The following is a 19,905-nucleotide window of genomic DNA, read 5'->3' as shown; positions in this document are numbered from 1 at the left end:
TAAAGTCCACACAAAAAAGACAGGACCAAGCAATAAGCCCTTTTAGGCTGCTCAACAGTGCCACTTTAGGTCACCCAGCTGTATTGCAGCTGTTCGTACCACAGACAGACAGACAGACAGACAGACGAGGCATGATGAGTTATGCCTGTTCAAAGTGCCTCCTTTTAGCTATATTTTTTGTACAAACTTTCACGCAAATTGCTCAAAGATCCTGGCAGAAAATCTAGTTTAAACATTTTTCAAACTGCTCAAAATGGCAGGATATATGAGGTATGCCTTGTCAAAGGTTTAATTTTCAAACGATAAGATAGTAAGATACATTTGGAATGTTATATGAGCACAAGAGATATGAGTGAAGAAAAAAAATACATAAAGTAGAAGGAAATTGCAGTATTACACTCAATATATCATGTCAATATTCAATAGGAGCGTGTGTGTGTGTGTGTGTGTGTGTGTGTGTGTGTGTGTGTGTGTGCGCGCCGCATGTCTGACTAAAATCTATAGTAGTTAATAGTCTGACTGCTACTCCATCCGCAGTCCGAGTCCTTCACTTTCCCTTTCAACACGGAGTGACAGACTGCTGCTTTTAGGAAAGGCCCGCTGTGATTGGCCAGTAGTCACAGTCACACAACGCTGGGTAGAAGACACAGGAGGTAACGCCAGTGGCGTATCATGGCCAGAAAGCACAGGCGTAAACGGCACTTCCCGCATACTCCCGATACAACACGGTCGGTGACTTGACCACCAGAACTGGCACACAAAGTTGTGCAGTCCATGGGCACAAATATGTGGCCATGGAATTCTCCCAAATGTAAAAATAGATTGGCAAAGTCTATAAAGAAGATGGGAAGATGAAGGCAACTTAAGGTGACTACAGTATATGGAAAAGAAATGGGTGCAAAATGTCGACAAAGTTGCCCTTCAACAGTGCCATACAATCGGTGGGACAGCAGCAGTTAAAATAAAAATGTAGTTGAAACAAAACAATCACAGGACAGAAGAGTATGTTCACAATTCTACAGTATACTCCATCAGATGGAGTTCTTTTATACTGTACATGTTCAATTCTAGTGGACTTCAAACCCCAACTCCAATCATGCAAAACATAAAAACACGTATAACATAAATAAATCACAACAAGACAAACATATGACTACGTATAGTGTAGTGGCACGTATGTACCATGAAGTCCCATGTTGCCTCTGGCAATGGGGGGGGGGGGCAATGCTGCTCCAGTGAATGAACATCCTTGTCAACCATAAATGGCCTATCTTGAACATACAATAAAAATAGCTCTGCGGAAAACCTCAGCTAAAGGGTGAATTATACTTAGCTGCATCCTGGTATCGCACAACAAAAACAACAGATCTATAAGCTCACAATGTGTCACACTGCGACACATTGTGAGCTTGTAGATCGGCTATTTACGGTGTGCGACAACATGCACAACAGAGTATACAAGCCATTTAGCGAAGTGATGGAATGTGGCCATGATCACTGTAGCGTAACTCAAAGACATCCAAGACCCACGTTCTGACCCACAGCCACAAAGAGAACAAGAGAGAGAGAGAGAGAGACCAAAAGGCTTTTATCTGCAAATCCACACCAAATAATTCATTGAGAGTTGAGATTCATCAAATGGTTTAGCCAACATTGATTACCGTATTTCCAATGTAGTGATTTGATACGCATGTGGCATTAGATTCTTTTTTTAATACAATTATATATATACACATTACATACACACACACAAACACACTTTGTATAATTTACGCTTCTAAAATCATATAATTCAAATGAGCTGCCTATAGTCGCTGACGCTGACCAAGCCATAAGACACTTTGTCTGAGAGAACCTTGGCAGATGCATCACTATTGTACTAGTCAGAGCTACAGCCACACCTACATAATAGCTGCATTTTTTTCTAACTTCTGTTTTTCATCAAGCACCAACAGCAGCCAATGAGAGCTGGTGCTCCAACACATTCCATAGAATTAATACCCCGTGCTTCCGAGGCAGTCTCTTATTGAACTTCCACATTCAATTCCATTTCCTCTGAATAGTGTGTCTGCCCCAGTGGTAAAAGAAGCCCCCCCCCCCCCCCCCCCGCATTGATTTAAATTCGAACCATGGAGGTTCAAAGACCTCTGCTCAGCATTGTTACACAAGGAAAAGTGGAGGCCATTGAAGGCAAAAGCCTTAAGGGATTGGGGTGTTTCAATTGTGGGGAGGGTGGCAAAGGGAAAATAAAAAATAAACATTTATATAAATACCTTTTGGCAGAAAGAAATCAGAAAAAGTGCTGATATAAAGTCAAAAGGGGTGTGCAGTCGGTGTCTGCCCATTTTGCCGACATCTCAATATTGAGAGGTCGAACATAAGACATGGCACCGTGCAGTCATGAATGCAGACCCTTTCGACAACCTTGTAAATGAGCGCTAAACCAAAAGCTCCTTCCATTGGAGAAATAATCTCCTGGTTCCATGTTGGTATACAACAGAACAGAGGACAGCAACTTGACCCCTTAATCATACACACACATCTTCCCTCATAATATGGATAAGAACCCCTGCTCTAGAACGATCTACAAAAAGGCTAATAGCTACGGTATAAGCACCCACTTGTCCTTTAGCCTCCAGTCCGCTGACCCTAGATCATTCTCATCTTAAATGCAGCAATATAGGTCAATGATTATGCCCCTCTTAACACAGTGTTTACATTATGCATAGCATGGCTTTCACCACGGCAACAAATATTCCCTGTGTGAATACCATATGCAACTCAGAGACCTCAGAGAAGCTACAGTGCTGTGAAGAGCAGATATGCACTGGTACAATGTCAGCTGTTATATTGTTCATCTGGTTTAAACATAAAGCATATTGTGAAAAGAAGAGGAGCAGATCCCCTCTGTATTAATGTAATGTCTGAATGGGGGGGGGATTGATAACATATCATACCATACTGGAGGGCAGGCTACAGCTTAGCTTTTGAGTGCTCCTTGCAATGCAGTGCTACCCTCCAGGCAGGCACCATCAGTGCAATAAGCCAGTGATATTCCACTAATGGCTGCATGATTTGTCCAGGTCTGTATTCACATAAGATTAAAATGTCCATAAGTAGGCCTGCAGGACATATGACAAACAAGGGGACATTTGCTAATGCAGAGGTCACATCAACTGGACTTAAGTCTAGTGTGCACTACTACAACGTGGTAGTGGTTATTCTTAGAAGCAAAGCGTTTAGCAGAGGTCAGATCTAAATCTTGAATGCTAGACATCAACTGAAGGTAATATGATAGAATGAATGTAAACTGAAATGCCAATTACAAACAGTGCCAACCAATCACCATCAACATAATGTTTAGATATGAGATTACTCATTGAGGAAAAGAAAACGATTTCCCCCCCATAAGTCTCTGCATTGATCATTTCACCCCATGATTAACACTTCTCTCATTCAATCACATTTCCTTTTGTTTTCACATGCTCCATTGCTGGTGTTTTAAAAGCTAGCTTAACAGCTCCATTCATCCTCTGTTTTGTGGTGACAAAGACAGAGACAGCTGCCAGCTGCTGCAGTGTCTGTGTATTTGCCAACCTCCATTCAAAATCTTTGAAGTCTTTTCTTAGAGCCATTTCTATCAAAAGAGGCCTGCTGTTTTTGCTTGTCCTGGGAAACTCACAGAGGGCAAAACAGGCAAATCTTCTGGGTGATGTGATATTTGTTCCCCAGGTTTTGTGAATTGCTGTGAGGGATTGTAGGTCCATTGCATCCCATTGTTTGGACAGAAGGGAATCTTACAACAAGGTTCCAGCATGACTAGCCTCGCAAGCCAGTCTGTTTCACTCTCATTGCAGTACGACGAACACGTTGCCATATGCCTTGCTGACAAGTCACTCTATTTGATTCATTTGTCAGCAAGGCATATGGCAACTTGTTGGTCGTGCTGAGTTATGAGTGGCAACCTTTTTTTTATTTAAATGTAGAGAAAAAGCTCAATAATTACAATACAGACATTTTCTTGAGAACAACTTTGATAAAAATAAGTATACAGTACCTAATGGTTGCACATAGGCAAACTTTAAAATACTGTAAAAGATCAAGTCAGTGTTTTTGATAGAACAGCTAAATAAACCGAGATAAAGATATTTACATAAACCTCCCAAGTTAATGGAATCTAATTGTCTCCACCAGGCCGAAGGCATGGGGGGAGAGTATGTTTTGCACTCCGTCCGTCCGTCCGTCCGTGTGTCCGTGTGTGTGTCCGTCCGTCCGTGTGTCCGTGAGCAGCTAATCTCGGCCACCGTTAACCGTTAACCCGGTCGATGCCAAATTTTGCACACACACTCCCTGGATGCCAACGATGAACTTTCCAGAACGGCCTGTTATAGCGCCACCAAGAGGCCGCTTTGTGCAAAACAAGTTTTTGCACAGTACACCTACAGATTTTGTCCAAACATCACGCAAATTCGTACACAGTCTCTCTAGAGCCATTCAACGAAACCGGTCTTTCAGATTTCCAGAACGGCCTGTTATAGCGCCACCAGGAGGCCGCTCCAGGAGGCCGCTTTGTGCAAAACAAGTTTTTGCACAGTACACCTACAGATTTTGTCCAAACATCACGCAAATTGGTACACAGTCTCTCTAGAGCCATTCAACGAAACCAGTCTTTCAGATTTCCAGAACGGCCTGTTATAGCGCCACCAGGAGGCCGCTTTGTGCAAAACAAGTTTTTGCACAGTACACCTACAGATTTTGTCCAAACATCACGCAAATTGGTACACAGTCTCTCTAGAGCCATTCAACGAAACCAGTCTTTCAGATTTCCAGAACGGCCTGTTATAGCGCCACCAGGAGGCCGCTTTGTGCAAAACAAGTTTTTGCACAGTACACCTACAGATTTTGTCCAAACATCACGCAAATTGGTACACAGTCTCTCTAGAGCCATTCAACGAAACCAGTCTTTCAGATTTCCAGAACAGCCTGTTATAGCGCCACCAGGAGGCCGCTTTGTGCAAAACAAGTTTTTGCACAGTACACCTACAGATTTTTTCCAAACATCACGCAAATTGGTACACAGTCTCTCTAGAGCCATTCAACGAAACCAGTCTTTTTTTTTTTTTAAGGTTTTTTTTTTGCGGCTTACGCCTTTTTATTGATTTTTGAAGGGACAGACAGTAGGCTGACAGGAAACGGGAGAGAGATGGGGGATGACATGCAGTAAAGGCCGTGTCGGGTCCGGGAGTCGAACCCGCGGCACACTGCGACTGGATTACCAGTCCGGTGCCCAGACCGTTACGCTACGGCCTGGGCCTACGAAACCAGTCTTTCAGATTTCCAGAACGGCCTGTTATAGCGCCACCAGGAGGCCGCTTTGTGCAAAACAAGTTTTTGCACAGTACACCTACAGATTTTGTCCAAACATCACGCAAATTGGTACAGTCTCTCTAGAGCCATTCAACAAAACCAGTCTTTCAGATTTCCAGAACGGCCTGTTATAGCGCCACCAGGAGGCCGCTTTGTGCAAAACAAGTTTTTGCACAGTACACCTACAGATTTTGTCCAAACATCACGCAAATTGGTACACAGTCTCTCTAGAGCCATTCAACGAAACCAGTCTTTCAGATTTCCACAACGGCCTGTTATAGCGCCACCAGGAGGCCGCTTTGTGCAAAACAAGTTTTTGCACAGTACACCTACATAATTTGTCCAAACATCACGCAAATTGGTACACAGTATCTCTAGAGCCATTCAACGAAACCGGTCTTTCAGATTTCTCAGACTCCATCCTGATTGGTTAAGATTGGCTTCCAAAGTTCACAGGAGTGCTCAGTTTCAAACAAAATGCTGCAAATCATGAACACATCGCGTGATTTCCGTGAAATTGTGCACCCACATTCCCACTAGGCAGAGGACGAAATGCCACATGAACAAATTTCAACTCAGCCTCAAGGTGGCGCTATAACTGGCCGAAAAGTGTTTTTACCTCTAACTGCACGGATCTGTGGATACGTTTGTATGCCAACTCCCTAGAGGCCAAGGAAAAACCTTTGCCTGGAATTCTTCACATCTGCTCATCCTGGTGGAGACCTGTGCCCAGTAGGGCACTTTTTCTAGTTTATCTCTTTTAAAGTCAACAAAACTTCAGTAGATTTTTCCACTTTGTTGATGACATGACAGATTCTAGTCTTGGATCTCTTGTTTATGGATTTTAAGAGAGATGTTGAAATACAGAACAGTTTAAACTCAAAAGTGGTATATATTTGGTCACTTTCCTTTTTCCCTCTACACAAAATCTCTTAAATGGGTTAATGTTCTCCTATTATGACATGCCTAGAATACGTTGCTTGATTCAACATTTAGATATTAATGATTTTGGAATATGGTATATGAACGACATATGAAAAATCTGACAGATACATCTTGATCACATGACTATAGAGATCATGTGTACCGGATGATTGGATAAAATCTGTCACGCAGAAAAGCACATTATCTCTGTGAGAATTGATTGCACCACAGACTCTACAGTATACTGAGAGGTAGAGTCACTGCATAATTACAGTATAGATCCATTATTCATTGATCAAATTAGGATCTGAATCACCGGCATTCATTGCGTTGCAGACAAGATGGCTTCTGAGTAGGGCTGGGTAATGTAGACAAAATAAAATATCACAATATGTTTTACCAATTACCTTGATATTGGGATGATAATACTGTATTGTGACAATATCTATAAATGCCCCTGTAGGTCTGTAATCCACATAACTCGAGAACCGTTCGCCCCACCTACTTCAAATTCGACACACACGTTCCACACCCCCACAGAGAGTGCAGTGCCTGGTGTCAACTGTCAGTTCGGTCGGACCCATGGTTGTCCAGAACCGCCACAAAAGATCTCTGCCCGACTCCATATTTGGGCATGCCTATAAGGGTTCGTCCACTGACTTCTGACATCATTCTGACATCTGCATAGACTCCATATTTGGGCATGCCTGACAAAGAACTCCATATATGGGAATAAAAGGGGATACCGCTGACATCACTTCTGACATAAAATAGCCTACAAAAGAACGTAGATGGAAATGAACAACTCTGTCATGTTCCGATTATAGGACACTAAACATGAAATGCTATATACTGTACAGATGAGATGATGATATTAAAAGACCACTTCACCACTTTTCAAATAATATATGTTTTTCTACTCGGCAGTTCAGAAACCCGTCCACCAGTGACATCATCGATGGGGAATCCAAGCTAATAGAAACTGCAGGCTTTCTTTTCCTGAGATCTGTCTGTGTCCCTGCAGAGGACGCACCACATCTCTGTGTTTGGGAGGGGTGTGGGCACCGGCTAACCCAATTGCTGAACGTTTCACGTACCTTGTACTTCATTTACTTTCTTTCCAATGATTTTTTATATGAATGAATGAATGCAACAGGTAATATTTACAGAGGAGAATTCTTTTCTCTACATACCAATGGGCGAGCCGAGAATGGTGACAGGTGGATGTTAAGCTCTCTCTGTAAATAAATAGGCACTAGTATGAAGCTAAAATGTCCTACAGGAGGGAATCAAAAGGAACCTAGGATTAGGTGGAAATAAAGTACCAGACATCCCTGGTGACAAATGGCTTCTGGCCATGGCCTACATATATACATTCTGGATCCAAATAAGTAACTGTGCTGAACCTGAACACTGAACAGCCAGACTGCTCTAAAACGCTCTTTCTACTGTTCAAATCAGTGTGAGCAAGCTGATGTGATCTTTCTGAGATGGCTTTTCAGTGGTGGTGTTTCACATCAAGCAGGGGCTCCAACACACTAGAGCGCGACCAATCTCATAATTTTGGGTCCGATGCCAATGCCAATTACCAGATTTTGAAGCAAATTTTGTCAAAAGGTGGAAAATGTTATAGTGAAGGCTAGGACAATAATTGGATTACTGTAACTCACTGTACTCTGGTATGAGCAAAAAATATATATCTCGCCTCCAGATGGTGCAGAACTCTGCGGCTCGCCTTCTCACCAACACGAGAAAACGTGAACATATCACACCGATTTTAGCTAATCTTCACTGGCTCCCTGTAAGCTACAGAATTGATTTTAAGATTTTATTGATTACTTTTAAAGCTCTACATGGTCTAGCTCCCAATTATTTAAGAGATTTGCTGAAACCCCATAACCCTGTGCGCTCCCTTAGGTCATCGGGGAGGGCCCTCCTAGTTCCTCCTGCAACGCGTCTGGTCACTCGGGGTGGCCGGGCCTTTGCGGCTCAGGCACCTTTGCTCTGGAACTCCCTGCCTTTGGCTATTAGATTCAGCAGAATCAGTGCCTTCTTTTAAAACGCGTTTAAAAACACATCTGTATGTGTAAGTGTTTTTCCTAATTTTTTTTTTTTTTTTTTTGACCTGTTATTTTCTTCATGCTTTATTATATCTGATGTATTGATGTTTTGTTGCTTTTATGTTTTTATGATTACTGTTTCATAACCTGTCTGTAAAGCACTTTGTAACTATACGTTTGGAAAGGTGCTATACAAATAAAATGCATTAATTCATTCAATAACAGTTTAAAATATAAATGTTTCAGTGTGAAAGGTCAATGGAATCAGACATTATTTTCACAAAAGGGAGTTCATCATTTGTGACAACTAGGCCTATACTCTTAACAATAAACATACAGTAAGCTTAATTTACCAGGTCCTTCCTACGTTTGTAGTCCCTTTGTTTATTTTATATGTATTGTGGTGAAATAATTCAATTCATACAACAGCAAGTTTATGGTGAACAAACATCCTTAAGTCAAAGAAAGTACGTGAAGAGGCTTTTTGCAGAGCCAAGCTGCATGTGCACGTGTTGGAATGAACATAATAAAGTTATCAGAAGTGAGTTACAAAAAGGTACCCTGCTCACTTTGACTACAGTAGGCCTACATAAGGACAATGACTTGGGTTTGATTTCCATCTCAGGGCCCTATAGTTGCTGTCTCTCGCTCTTCAAATGGCAAGTCTCAATAAAGCATAAATCCCAAAAATATAATCCTAAAAGGTTCAAAGTGCCTCTCTGCACTTTGCAGTATGTAACCTTTGAATCATTCATGAACTGTATACTGTACATTTGGCAGTGACTCTGAGTAGTCATATACAGTAGATAGCCTGATAGGCCTACAGTGCAACCGTCTTAAAAGCACATGCCAGTATGCAAAGAAAATGTAGTATTTTGACAACATTTGTATGCTTTGTGAAAAAGCATACAAATAATGGATCCATTGTAAGTCCCAATTCTTACTACAAGTGTACTGAACAAGCAAGGCACATTTGCTCGATCCCCAAGAGGAAAAGAGTTTGGAAAACTAAACAAAGAAATCAATCAAAGCTCCCAAATGTTATAGACTCAACCACTTTAGGAGCATCTGGAGCTACTTTGTACTGTACAGAGTAGACTTTAATTCCGTTTCCATTTTTTGCATTTCTTTTTGTACTACTGTAAACCTGCCCGACATTTCTGAATATGATTATACTATTCATTTTGTTAGTGTTTACCAACTAGACAGTCAACAGACATTAGTCCTTACAATATGCTTTTTTGTTGTAATCCTAACGATTAAGAAATATTGGCTAGCAGTGGTAATGCAGGATAACTTGGTAACCACTACAGTGGCATTGGTTGCCATTGTAGCTAGTGCCCCGTATGAATAAATAAGGCTACATGATATACTGGATGTTTTAAGATACCGCAGTAAAGTGGACAGTGTCTGGCACCATTATGTGTTATGACACACAAGTCAGCTCAAATCAAAATTTCTGAGTAGACCGTAGAGTCTTCTGGACAACCGTGTCTGGCTCACCACTTTCTCAGATCACATTCCTTCATTGGTAATGAGAACACTTTAAACTCATATCCACAGAGACACGGCAAAATCTAGAACAGTATGAATGTAAGTTCCCTGACCCCATGAGCTATAGAATTAGAAAGTGCCATCTCCAACAACACACATTGTGCCTAAGGTCTCTTCAAACACAACATAAAATGGGACACAACAGTGGAACTCAACAGGGATAAAGCATTTTATACGTGACAAGGCCATCCGCTATCACTTGGTGTCACATGGTGTATTACAGCAACCAGAACTAAACAGCGATTCAGTTTACTGTGGTACAATATAGTCAGTTCCACAATAAATTTTTGTCAGATTGTTTTTGTAGATTTGCATAACTACCGGTATACAATTGTGTGAGGAATCAGAAAATCAATGTTCCCATTTGCCTAGATGTCTGTGGCCATATTGGAATTTGGAATTTACAAAATGGCCACCGTAAAATGGGGTGCATACTTAGTTTAGACTAGTCATTGGTTAGACAGGTTGGTTAGAGGTTGGTGAGGGGTGCATTAAAACGACCGGATTACGGTTGGTGAGGGGTGCGTTAAAACGACTGGATTAAGGTTGGTGAGGGGTGCGTTAAGGGTTGGGAGAGGGTTAAGGTTAGGTTTAGGTGTTCTGTCCCGGGGGTGCATACTTAGTTTAGACTAGTCATTGGTTAGACATGGGTTAAAGTTAGGTTTAGGTGTGAGGGTTTGAGATAGGTTGTAGGACTAATGACTGGTCTAACCAATGACTAGTAGTCTAAACCAAAAACTGTCTAAACTAAGTACTGCACCCGCTGCCCTGTGGGAGGTTAGGGTGAAGGTTTGAGATAGGTTGTAGGACTAATGACTGGTCTAACCAATGACTAGTCTAAACCAATATCTCTAAATAAGCTAGAACATTGCTATAAACCTACATTTCCAGCATCAAGGAATCCAATGGTGGTAGTTATGAAGCTACAAGAAAATTCAACATTAACCCTTAGATGCATGACCTGGTGTGGTTATAGTCAGCCTCACTGTGTAATTTTGTTGGATTTCTTTTTTGAAAATTTGCATAACTACATTTTTGGAAAGGGTATTGTCTAAGGAATCAGAAAATTGTGGGATAAAAAAAACTAAAAATAAAAAAAACAAAAAAACACTTGGATGGCAAACTGAAACCAACGACCAAAGGGCATTCTTGAGATGGTCAAATGCAAGTGTAAATCTGACTGTTCTTCTTGCAGATGTTCCTGCAAAGCTAAGGACTTAGCCTATACTGACATGTGTCAGCTAGCAGCCAGTGCCAGAACGATGCACAAAAGTGATGATGATGATGATGATGATGCATAGAGGCCGTCTACGATTACACGTCATGATGTTTAAGATGGTTACACAAACATCCAAAGTTCACAGTTAAAAAAGAGATCTCTCTGGATGGCCAAGTGGTCCAGGCACATGCCACATATAGGCTTTGGCCTGACAGCGTGTCTTGTGTTCGAGTCCCGTTCATGACGACCTTTGCTGCATGTCTCTCTCCCCTTCTCTCTCCCCCCATTTACTATCTTCACTTGATACCATCAATAAAGGCAGAAAAGCCTAAAATAAATCTTTTTTTCAATAAAAAATAACTCTGAGTTAGTAGACTGACTGCCTGGGCTGTGCTGTTTATTATCCATATGGTGGATTATGTATTTCAATGGGATGATACAAAAGATTAAATGATAACTTGGGCCATTGGATTACTTGACCCTGAAAATATAGGTTTAGCCATTAAAATCAATGTTCCATCTTATTTAGAAAGTGGAAACCAAGATATTACAAAACATATATTTTACGGCTGCCATTTTGTAAATTACAATATGGCCACCATATACACATCTGGGCAAATGCAAACATTGATTTTCTGATTCCTTAAACAATACCCTTTCCAAAAATGTATAGCTTTATAACTACCATAATTTGATTAATTGATGCTGAAAATGTAGGTTTAGCAGTTAAAATCAATGTTCTAGCTTATTTAGAGGCTGAGATATTACAAAACATACATTTTATAAATTCCAATATGGACGCCACAGACATCTGGGAAAATGGGAACATTGCTTTTCTGATACCTTACATAATACCCTTTCCAAAAATGTATAGTTATACAAATCTACAAAAATAATCAAACAAAACTTTAAATCAAAGCATAAGGGACCTGTACCTATGCACAGTAAAGTTAGTATATACATAAAATAATAATAATATTCCAACATCCAGTAATTAAGACAACACCTTGACTGTGACAAATTGTTGAACCCAATCCAACTAGGTCAATCAACCATTCGTCAGCTTGCCTCAGAGCAAACACGGAATATGTTATGGACTAAATGAGTTAATGTATGCCAAAGCTGAATTACTACTGCCCCTCTCGCTGTAATTACATTAAGTAACAGTCTCTAAAGACAAGTCCACAGCATTCGCTCCAGTCAGCAATCGTGGGAATCCAGGCAGATCCCCAGACAGTAGATTGTGTGCTGGGCTGCTGGCTGTGTCAGTGACTGCATTTCCCTGGACTAAACGTCTGTCATCATAGGATATGGCTGACTGTTCCGTGTTCCTGGATCCATTATCCCGCTGAGAAGTACAGTCTGACTCTGAGCTTTCTTATCCATCTCTCAGGGAGTCTACAGCTGTAATTAATTGTATACTATTGAAAGTATAGATTTAGAGTATATATTGAAGGCAATATTTCACTTCCTTCAGAATGATTGCCTGTTATGGTTGAAAATAGCCCACATCTTGACTTGAAGATATGAAATGCGATCAAAACGTGCAAATCCAAAATCAAATATTGATTTTGATTGTGATTGCCATTAATATTTAGAAATATAATCCAGATTAACACTGTGATGGTGATGGGGATAGCTGATTTAAGCAGTCATACCTGAACCTTGATACCTGGCCTGAGTCAAACTAAAGGTCAGCTACTGTAGGTGTGACTACACACCTTGTGCAACTTCTGTCATTCCGGGTTTACTGTGTTTTCTTTTTAAATCATTTTGCTACCTTGTGCCTATAGTAAGCACATGATAAAACAAAGCAGGGCAAGCAGTTTGTAGCTACATGGAAATAAAGAGAACAGAGTACTTAAACCCTTGGCTGTCGTCCGTCCTTCAATTGAGCCTGTTACAAACAACTTAAAAGAGTACTTCACCCAATACAATTGGCCCTCAGGTCCCTAAATGCTCATTATACTGTAAGATTGCACAATTTCCATCTACTCAGTACAGTATGTGTCACATGACTAAACCTGCATGCCTGATGTCACTGGTAGACAGATTTGTGAACTGTCCATTCCACAGCCCTCCTCCGAGACAGAGCACGTAGACGGAACTTATGCGAGGCCTAATTATATCAAGATGGGTGAATTGGGCCTTTAAGCTTTACATGTACGGCAGCTGAAAATAGGGGATATTATCTTTCAGCAGACCTGCGTTGTATATAGTCTCATCATATAGTCTTTCCTGCAAATGACAGCTAGAATGGCCACGTGTGTGTCTGACTGACCTACTGTATAGCACATAAATCTATACAGTGTGACTCTTCTCCTGCTGATGGTCATTGGTCAAACATTTACCTGGTAAAATTTGTCTACTTTTAAAGTAGGTCACTGATACTTGCTGCAGGCTGTTAGATGTTACCAAAATGGGTCGGAGGTTTGTTCCATACTGCAACCCTAGCTCTGGGATGCGTGCGTTGCATTAGAGCTATGGACCATGAGCTACTGCAACCCCCATCCCCATGTGCTTGAGTTAAGTCATAAAAGTATGGTATGATTAATTATACATCATTTCAAATTTTCAGAGAGAATACCTGCCCATCAAACCCAAGCAAGTTTTAAATCATCCCTTGGCATATGTATCGAGGGCCCATGGCTGCCTGTACAATTACAGACATTTGACACACTATACTCAACACAAAGAATACAATGTAAGCCTGTGAAATTGAATGAGGCAGCTATGATTAGCCAACACTTAACTTAACATTAACCCATGGTAAACAGAGCCAGCTCCTACCTTGCAGCTGTAGGGTGCATCACTGAGGTCGATCCCATCTTTTGCAAGTTTATCTCTAATCAATATCTTCAACTTCAACTTTGGATAAGTCACAAAGTCATTACAATCTGTGAATCTTAGATTGTGGTTTCCAGGACAGGAGCGTTGGTGTCTCTCTGTGTCCCCTGTTTGTGACCTTGACCTCTGGGACTGATTCTCTCTCTCAGAGTGATGAGTGTGGAGACAATGTGAAGGACCTAAGTCACCCAAAGGCTCCAAGGTGAAATAAAAACCGGCAGATGTATTTGTGTCTTCCTCAATCAACTTCTCCACGGCATCGAGCAGCTTTTGTCTGTGGTACTGTATGCGGACGCCTATGGCATCAAGGTCTGGTTCACCTATTTGTTTACAAACTTCCAAGTCGTCATATCCATTGTCAACAAACGACTCCGCGTATTGAGTCAAACTAAGGGTTGACAGCCATTCAAAAACAAGGTCTGTCCCTTGGCTCATCTTGAGACAGGATAAAAGCGATCGAGGCTTAATCCTTATTCACCAAAAGATATTTGGTGGAGCTTCAGTCATCTCAATTCACATCATTGTGTCACCCCCGGACAAACCGGCGCACGGTTCCACGGCATCCACGCTCTGTGTACCAAAGTTAAAGTCTCCAAAAAAGAAGCATCTTCTGATTGTAGGGAGTGCAGCAGCGGCGACATTGGTATTGATAAATCATGTTTGCACGTGCTTCTTTGCCGCAACAACAAAATATTCTGGTTGACAAACTCTACAGCTAACATAGAAAAAAGCTAACATAGAAAAAAAACAATCCTTTGATCAAATAGAACGCGCAGCAGTATCATGTGTGGCCAACGACGCATATATTGCATTTCTTACAAAAATACAAGTCTTTTTTTTCTTCGCATGCAACAGCAAAACAGTGATTCATTGATTGCGCTTACCAAATATCTGAAGTTACCCTAACAAATGTCCGGGTCTCCCGAAGTTGGCTATCAGACTGGGGTTCATCTCTTTTGTTTGATTCATAGAGCCCGTGCGTTACACAGTTGACACTGTGCAGAAGAACAAACAAAACACTGCCATTGTCATGGCATTGAATAAAACGCAAGGTTGAATGCAAAGGATTATTGTCTGTACCTCAGTACCTGTAACGTCCCTCCAGACCAGCTTCCACGATATGAACTTTATTGGCTCTCCCAGGCCAGACTCCTCTATCCATCCAGTGAGCGTGATGCTCAGAGACATCAAGCACATTCACAAAGCTTGGATTAGTTCTCCTTGGTTTGGTTGAAAATATTTTGACCTCTGGCGCCCTCTGTCGGTGTTATTGGGACAGGCGGCTAACTCGAGAAGAGCCATGTGTTAGTACAAAGAAAAACAAAAAATCCTCAACATGCAATGAAGCTGACTGACAAGAAACATGAAAGACAAAACAACCACGATTTAGTACAAATAAAGTACAAAGAAAAACAAACAAGCCTCAACATGCAATGAAGCTGACTGACAAGAAACATGAAAGACAAAACAACCACGATTTAGTTTACATTTATTTTCCATTATATATATATATATATATATATATATAGTATACTTCATGTTTAAATTGTTTGTGGCAGATCGTCAGACAACCATGTGAAATTTATCTTAATAAAACTGTACAAAAAATGTCTACTATGAGACTATACTGCAACTCCACAGATATTCATCCCCGTAGACAGATATAGATGTTAAGTTATGGTGACTGATAAAAGTATACTGCAAGTCCAGTGTAGATTTCAATGATTTGCTAGGCGGCCTACAAGGTGAAGGTATGCAAGAGTTGTGTACATGAAACCAACAGAAAAACAAGTACAAACCAACATGAAAATAAATATAATCTCTCACAGTTATACAATTAGCATGTTCAAAATGAAAATACAAAATAAACGGTAGAAAATGTCTTGTTTTGACGAGAATATAGATTTTGTTCAACTTGGTGGTAGTTACAAATGCCAGGAACAGTCAATCTCTAAAGGGGATAATACATGGTTGTTTCAACTATGTAAACACTTCACATCATGCATCCTCCAATGTGCAATAAGAGACCATTTAGGACATACAATGTTTTGTGAATTCAAGCACTTTCGGAGGCCGCTGTTTGAAAGCCTCTAAGCCCTGTTCCCATGGGAGATCACACACTCCTGAGACTTCAGGAAGCTCCAATATAAGATGAGCATGTTTATTTTCCATGTTTGGACAGTGGGTAATTTATACAGAACCATTGTTTAGACGTAAATGTGTTTTTATCTCAAACGTACATTAAAGGTATTCATTTGTAATATATCATTGAAATAAAATTTATATAGGTTCTCAAATATATAAATATATCATATCATTAAACTGACATTGAAAACAAATCTGAAAGTGAAGCAATCAGCAGAATTGGCAAATGACATAGATAAGCTTTCTTTCATATTTTGGTGCTTAAAAAAAAAATCAAATGTAGAGAAAACAAAATCAAATTACTCTTGGGTACAAAAAATAGTGCAAACCCCCCCATCTGCTCGTTCTAACGCATTCGCTCAGTAGTACACGGCACAGTAACAATGAAGTTTATATCTGCCAAATAAGAAAAATGAAGGGTGTCACTCCAAAAAGCTCTATTTCAGTCTTTGATAAAAGAAAAACATGTGTTGATTACTCAGTACTTGTGGTGGATAAATACATTCTAAGATGTGACAATTTCATAAGAAAATTATCATAGGATACTAAACCAAAGATGTTCACCAATACTACATGGGTTTAAGTGTCATTGCAGCAATTGTTCGATACGAGTCCACAGCACATAAGTATCTCACATATCTCATTTTGGAATGAACCCCCTCAAATACACTTTTCCTGTCTTCTGAATACATCTACAGCAGTATGGGACGGTCTGAGTGGATGCTATGGCCTCAAAGGCACCCTCTCTCTACAAACAGGAGACCTCAGGATTTATAACCATTGAGAAAACAAAAACACAAGACAACGCTGTGAAATTAAGCAACTCTTTGGTGTCAGAAAAGAACATGGCCACTAATGTATGTCATGTGGCCAAAACCTGCACTGTCAGATTTGTGTCCAGTTGTCCTGTTATTTACAACATTTGGCAGCAATCTGGATTGATACAAGGTCTTTGTCTCTCTCTTTTCAAAATAAAAGACAGACAAATGATGCTCCTACATTGACACAAATAGCAGCATATCCTTGCACCTCATAAAAAGAATCCTAATTACGAGAAGTCTAGGTAATCACATTGAAAAACACTGTCAAGCAAAAACAAAAAATCTCTAAAGACCTAATGTAATTAATATACTGTATATCTATGTAGTATTATAAATAATGTTGCCCATACACATATTCCTGAATATATGCATGTTCACAAACAGACAGATATACACATAGGTAGAGGTTAGTATATATGCATCATGATAGGCAAAGGCAGAAGAGAATCTTTTTTTGTTTAGTTTTTTCAAGTTGATGGTTTCAGAAATATGACCAATGAAAATTTGTACTGACACTTTGTGGTGCTTGGTCATTCTACTGGCATCTAACAATACAGTAACACCATATCCATTGTGCTGGAAGAGATACATGCGTATTTAGGTGGAAAAGCAAAACCCTACCAAAAATTATCAAAAGAAGAACAAACGGCTGTCTACAGATCAGAATCATTCACAAAAGGAGTTTGAGAACTGTAACAAAAAATAAAATGAACAGTTATGTAATCTAATCATGTTTTAAGGATAACCCACGAGTGAATCATTATTCCCGTGTGATTTACACCAGATTTTTACTTGGTTGCACGCCGGTGTCTTGCACCCATGATAGCCGATCTACAAGCTCACAACTTGTCGCACTGCAACGTCAGGCTATACTGTAGCTGCAGCCACTGACAACTTCAGGGGCTTTCCAGTGCATCAACTCTTCATTTATAAATCAATGTAAACTCTCTCAGCCTGGGGTAAACATTTCCTGCACATTCGTGTTTTGTTGAGGAGAAAAATTATTTTTTTATTTTTTTAATGCCCAGCACACAAATGTCTATTTTTGCTTGCTTACTTATTAGGATGGCATCATCCCAATAAATAGGCAAAATTTGGACTTCCAGAAAACACATTGCATCTACGTCTCACCTAGAACCTTCATAGGTAAATGTTTCCATACAAATGATGGGTGATAATCTAGTGCACTACCAGCCCTTATTTGGCGAGATGCAACAAGGCTCATCATCACCTCTTTGTCAATAATCTGCTGTTCCAAGTGTTTGACAAATCCTTATATTAAAAAAAATAGTTATTCTGTTCTAAGTGCTTGACAAATCCTTCGTATAAAAATCAAAACAAAATCAAGCTGACATATAAGATCAGAGATTAAATCCTGAAAATAAATTAGAAATAGTACAAAAACAAAACCGAACAGGCAGAGTGCTTCATTCTTCCAATCGTTGATATGCATACTAACAGTCAACAAAACGTCAAACTGACTAGAATTCAACAGGACGGCTTCTCCTCAGACTTTTCTCCTCATGTCAAGTCCTTCACATATGGCAGACACCATAAAGGGCAAGTAAATGAAAACCACAGCAATCAGGCCACTACGAGCACTTGTTTCATAGAATTGTCTTTCCTCTTGTATAGATGTATACATGTGTGTATATATATATATATATATATATATATACTATGTACAGTATGTGTGTGTGTGTGTGTGTGTGTGTGTGTGTGTGTGTGTGTGTGTGTTTATGAGGGTGTGGCAGATGAGTGAAAAGTTCTTGTTCTCCTTCTGTCCCTCTGTGTTGAAACAGAGAGACATGTTCAGAAGACCTCCTTCTTATTTTCCATTCCTCTCGTGTGTCTTTGCATCATCAGGCTGGATGCCATCCACTCCCTCAGCAATCCTCTGGTAACGCATTGTGTGAGACCCCCCAAAAATATCATATTTGTTAGAGGATGGACCCCTCCCCCCACATGAAGAGAAATGGAGAACAGAAGGAGAGGGACCTGCTGCTGCATCTCCTCAGAGAGAAAGTGGTGAACGTGATTAAAGAGTCAGAATTGCTCTGCAAGCGGTCCATCAGAGCTGGTACCATTTCTTATCTTTGTACTTCAGCATCATCTGGGGGAGAAATAACACAAGCGAGAGAGTAGGTAAACAGAAAGAAAAGTTACGTTGTAAAAACACTCTACGTTACTGGGCTTGATATGTTGTGTGCCATTGTTAACAAGACAATCTCCGGTTGGGTGGTATCCGGTTAATCCCATTTATTCACATCAAATGGGGCGCAAGTGAGAGTCTATGCGGACAATGCTTTTTTCCGAATAATGTGCCTCATTGACCAGACATCCCGCTGTGGTGCTGATCCCAGACCAGTGCCAAGGCAATCATCAGGGTACTGATGGATGAGCATGCTAACCTGACTCCACCAGATTGAAGCTCGCTTCATTACCACCGCTGAAGTGCCCTTGGACAAGGCATTGAACCTCTACCATGAAATGTTCTATGAGCAGGGCCTGGCTGTAAACAAGTTCTTGAGCTTAGTCCAGTTACACTGGGTAAACATTTGTTATTTATTTATTTATTTGACAGGGACAACGCTCATTAATCATCAGTTTTCACATCAATGTAAATGGGCCAGAGTTAGCCAAAGCTAAATTTCATCTGTAGTCCCTGGGCAGGCTCTTAAAAAGTAATTGATAAAAGAAAGACAGAGTGTAGGGCGCCTGCACACAACACCATGCTTGATGCCATGTGTGCATATGTGCAGGCACATAGTACCTTTCCTTTCCTTACTTGTTTCACAACTGGATTGTGAACTTGTGACTCAATACCACCCCCATCTGGCGGAGTCAGGTTATGAGAATGTAGCACAAATCCAGTATAATGGACTCTCTGCCAGCCATCATATTGGAGGCACCAACTTTGCCCGCTATACAACTCAGATCCCTTTGAAAGAAAAAAAGATCCCTTTCT

The 19,905-nt window shown here is 40.5% G+C and overlaps 2 protein-coding genes across 7 annotated transcripts in view; both read right to left on the bottom strand.

Annotated features, from left to right (window-relative positions):
- The window catches only part of LOC310877602 (SAM and SH3 domain-containing protein 1-like), a gene marked incomplete at its 5' end in the record, with an annotated part of 68,561 nt that extends 54,155 nt beyond the window's left edge, over positions 1–14,406 (bottom strand). The window contains one exon of the mRNA XM_083791536.1: positions 13,915–14,406. Coding sequence (XP_083647662.1) covers positions 13,915–14,406 — 492 coding nt within the window. The remainder of the gene's footprint in view (positions 1–13,914) is intronic.
- Positions 14,407–15,509: 1,103 nt separating this feature from the next.
- The window catches only part of stxbp5b (syntaxin binding protein 5b (tomosyn)), a 39,334-nt gene continuing 34,938 nt past the window's right edge, over positions 15,510–19,905 (bottom strand). For all 6 annotated transcript variants that reach the window (XM_083792263.1, XM_083792265.1, XM_083792264.1 and 3 more), the window contains one exon: positions 15,510–19,050. In XM_083792263.1, coding sequence (XP_083648389.1) covers positions 19,009–19,050 — 42 coding nt within the window. In that variant the 3' untranslated portion in view covers positions 15,510–19,008. The remainder of the gene's footprint in view (positions 19,051–19,905) is intronic.

Source organism: Protomyctophum parallelum, assembly GCF_964188405.1.
Source record: "Protomyctophum parallelum genome assembly, chromosome: 20".
Classification (NCBI taxonomy): domain Eukaryota; kingdom Metazoa; phylum Chordata; class Actinopteri; order Myctophiformes; family Myctophidae; genus Protomyctophum; species Protomyctophum parallelum.
This window is presented reverse-complemented; position numbering and strand designations above follow the sequence as displayed.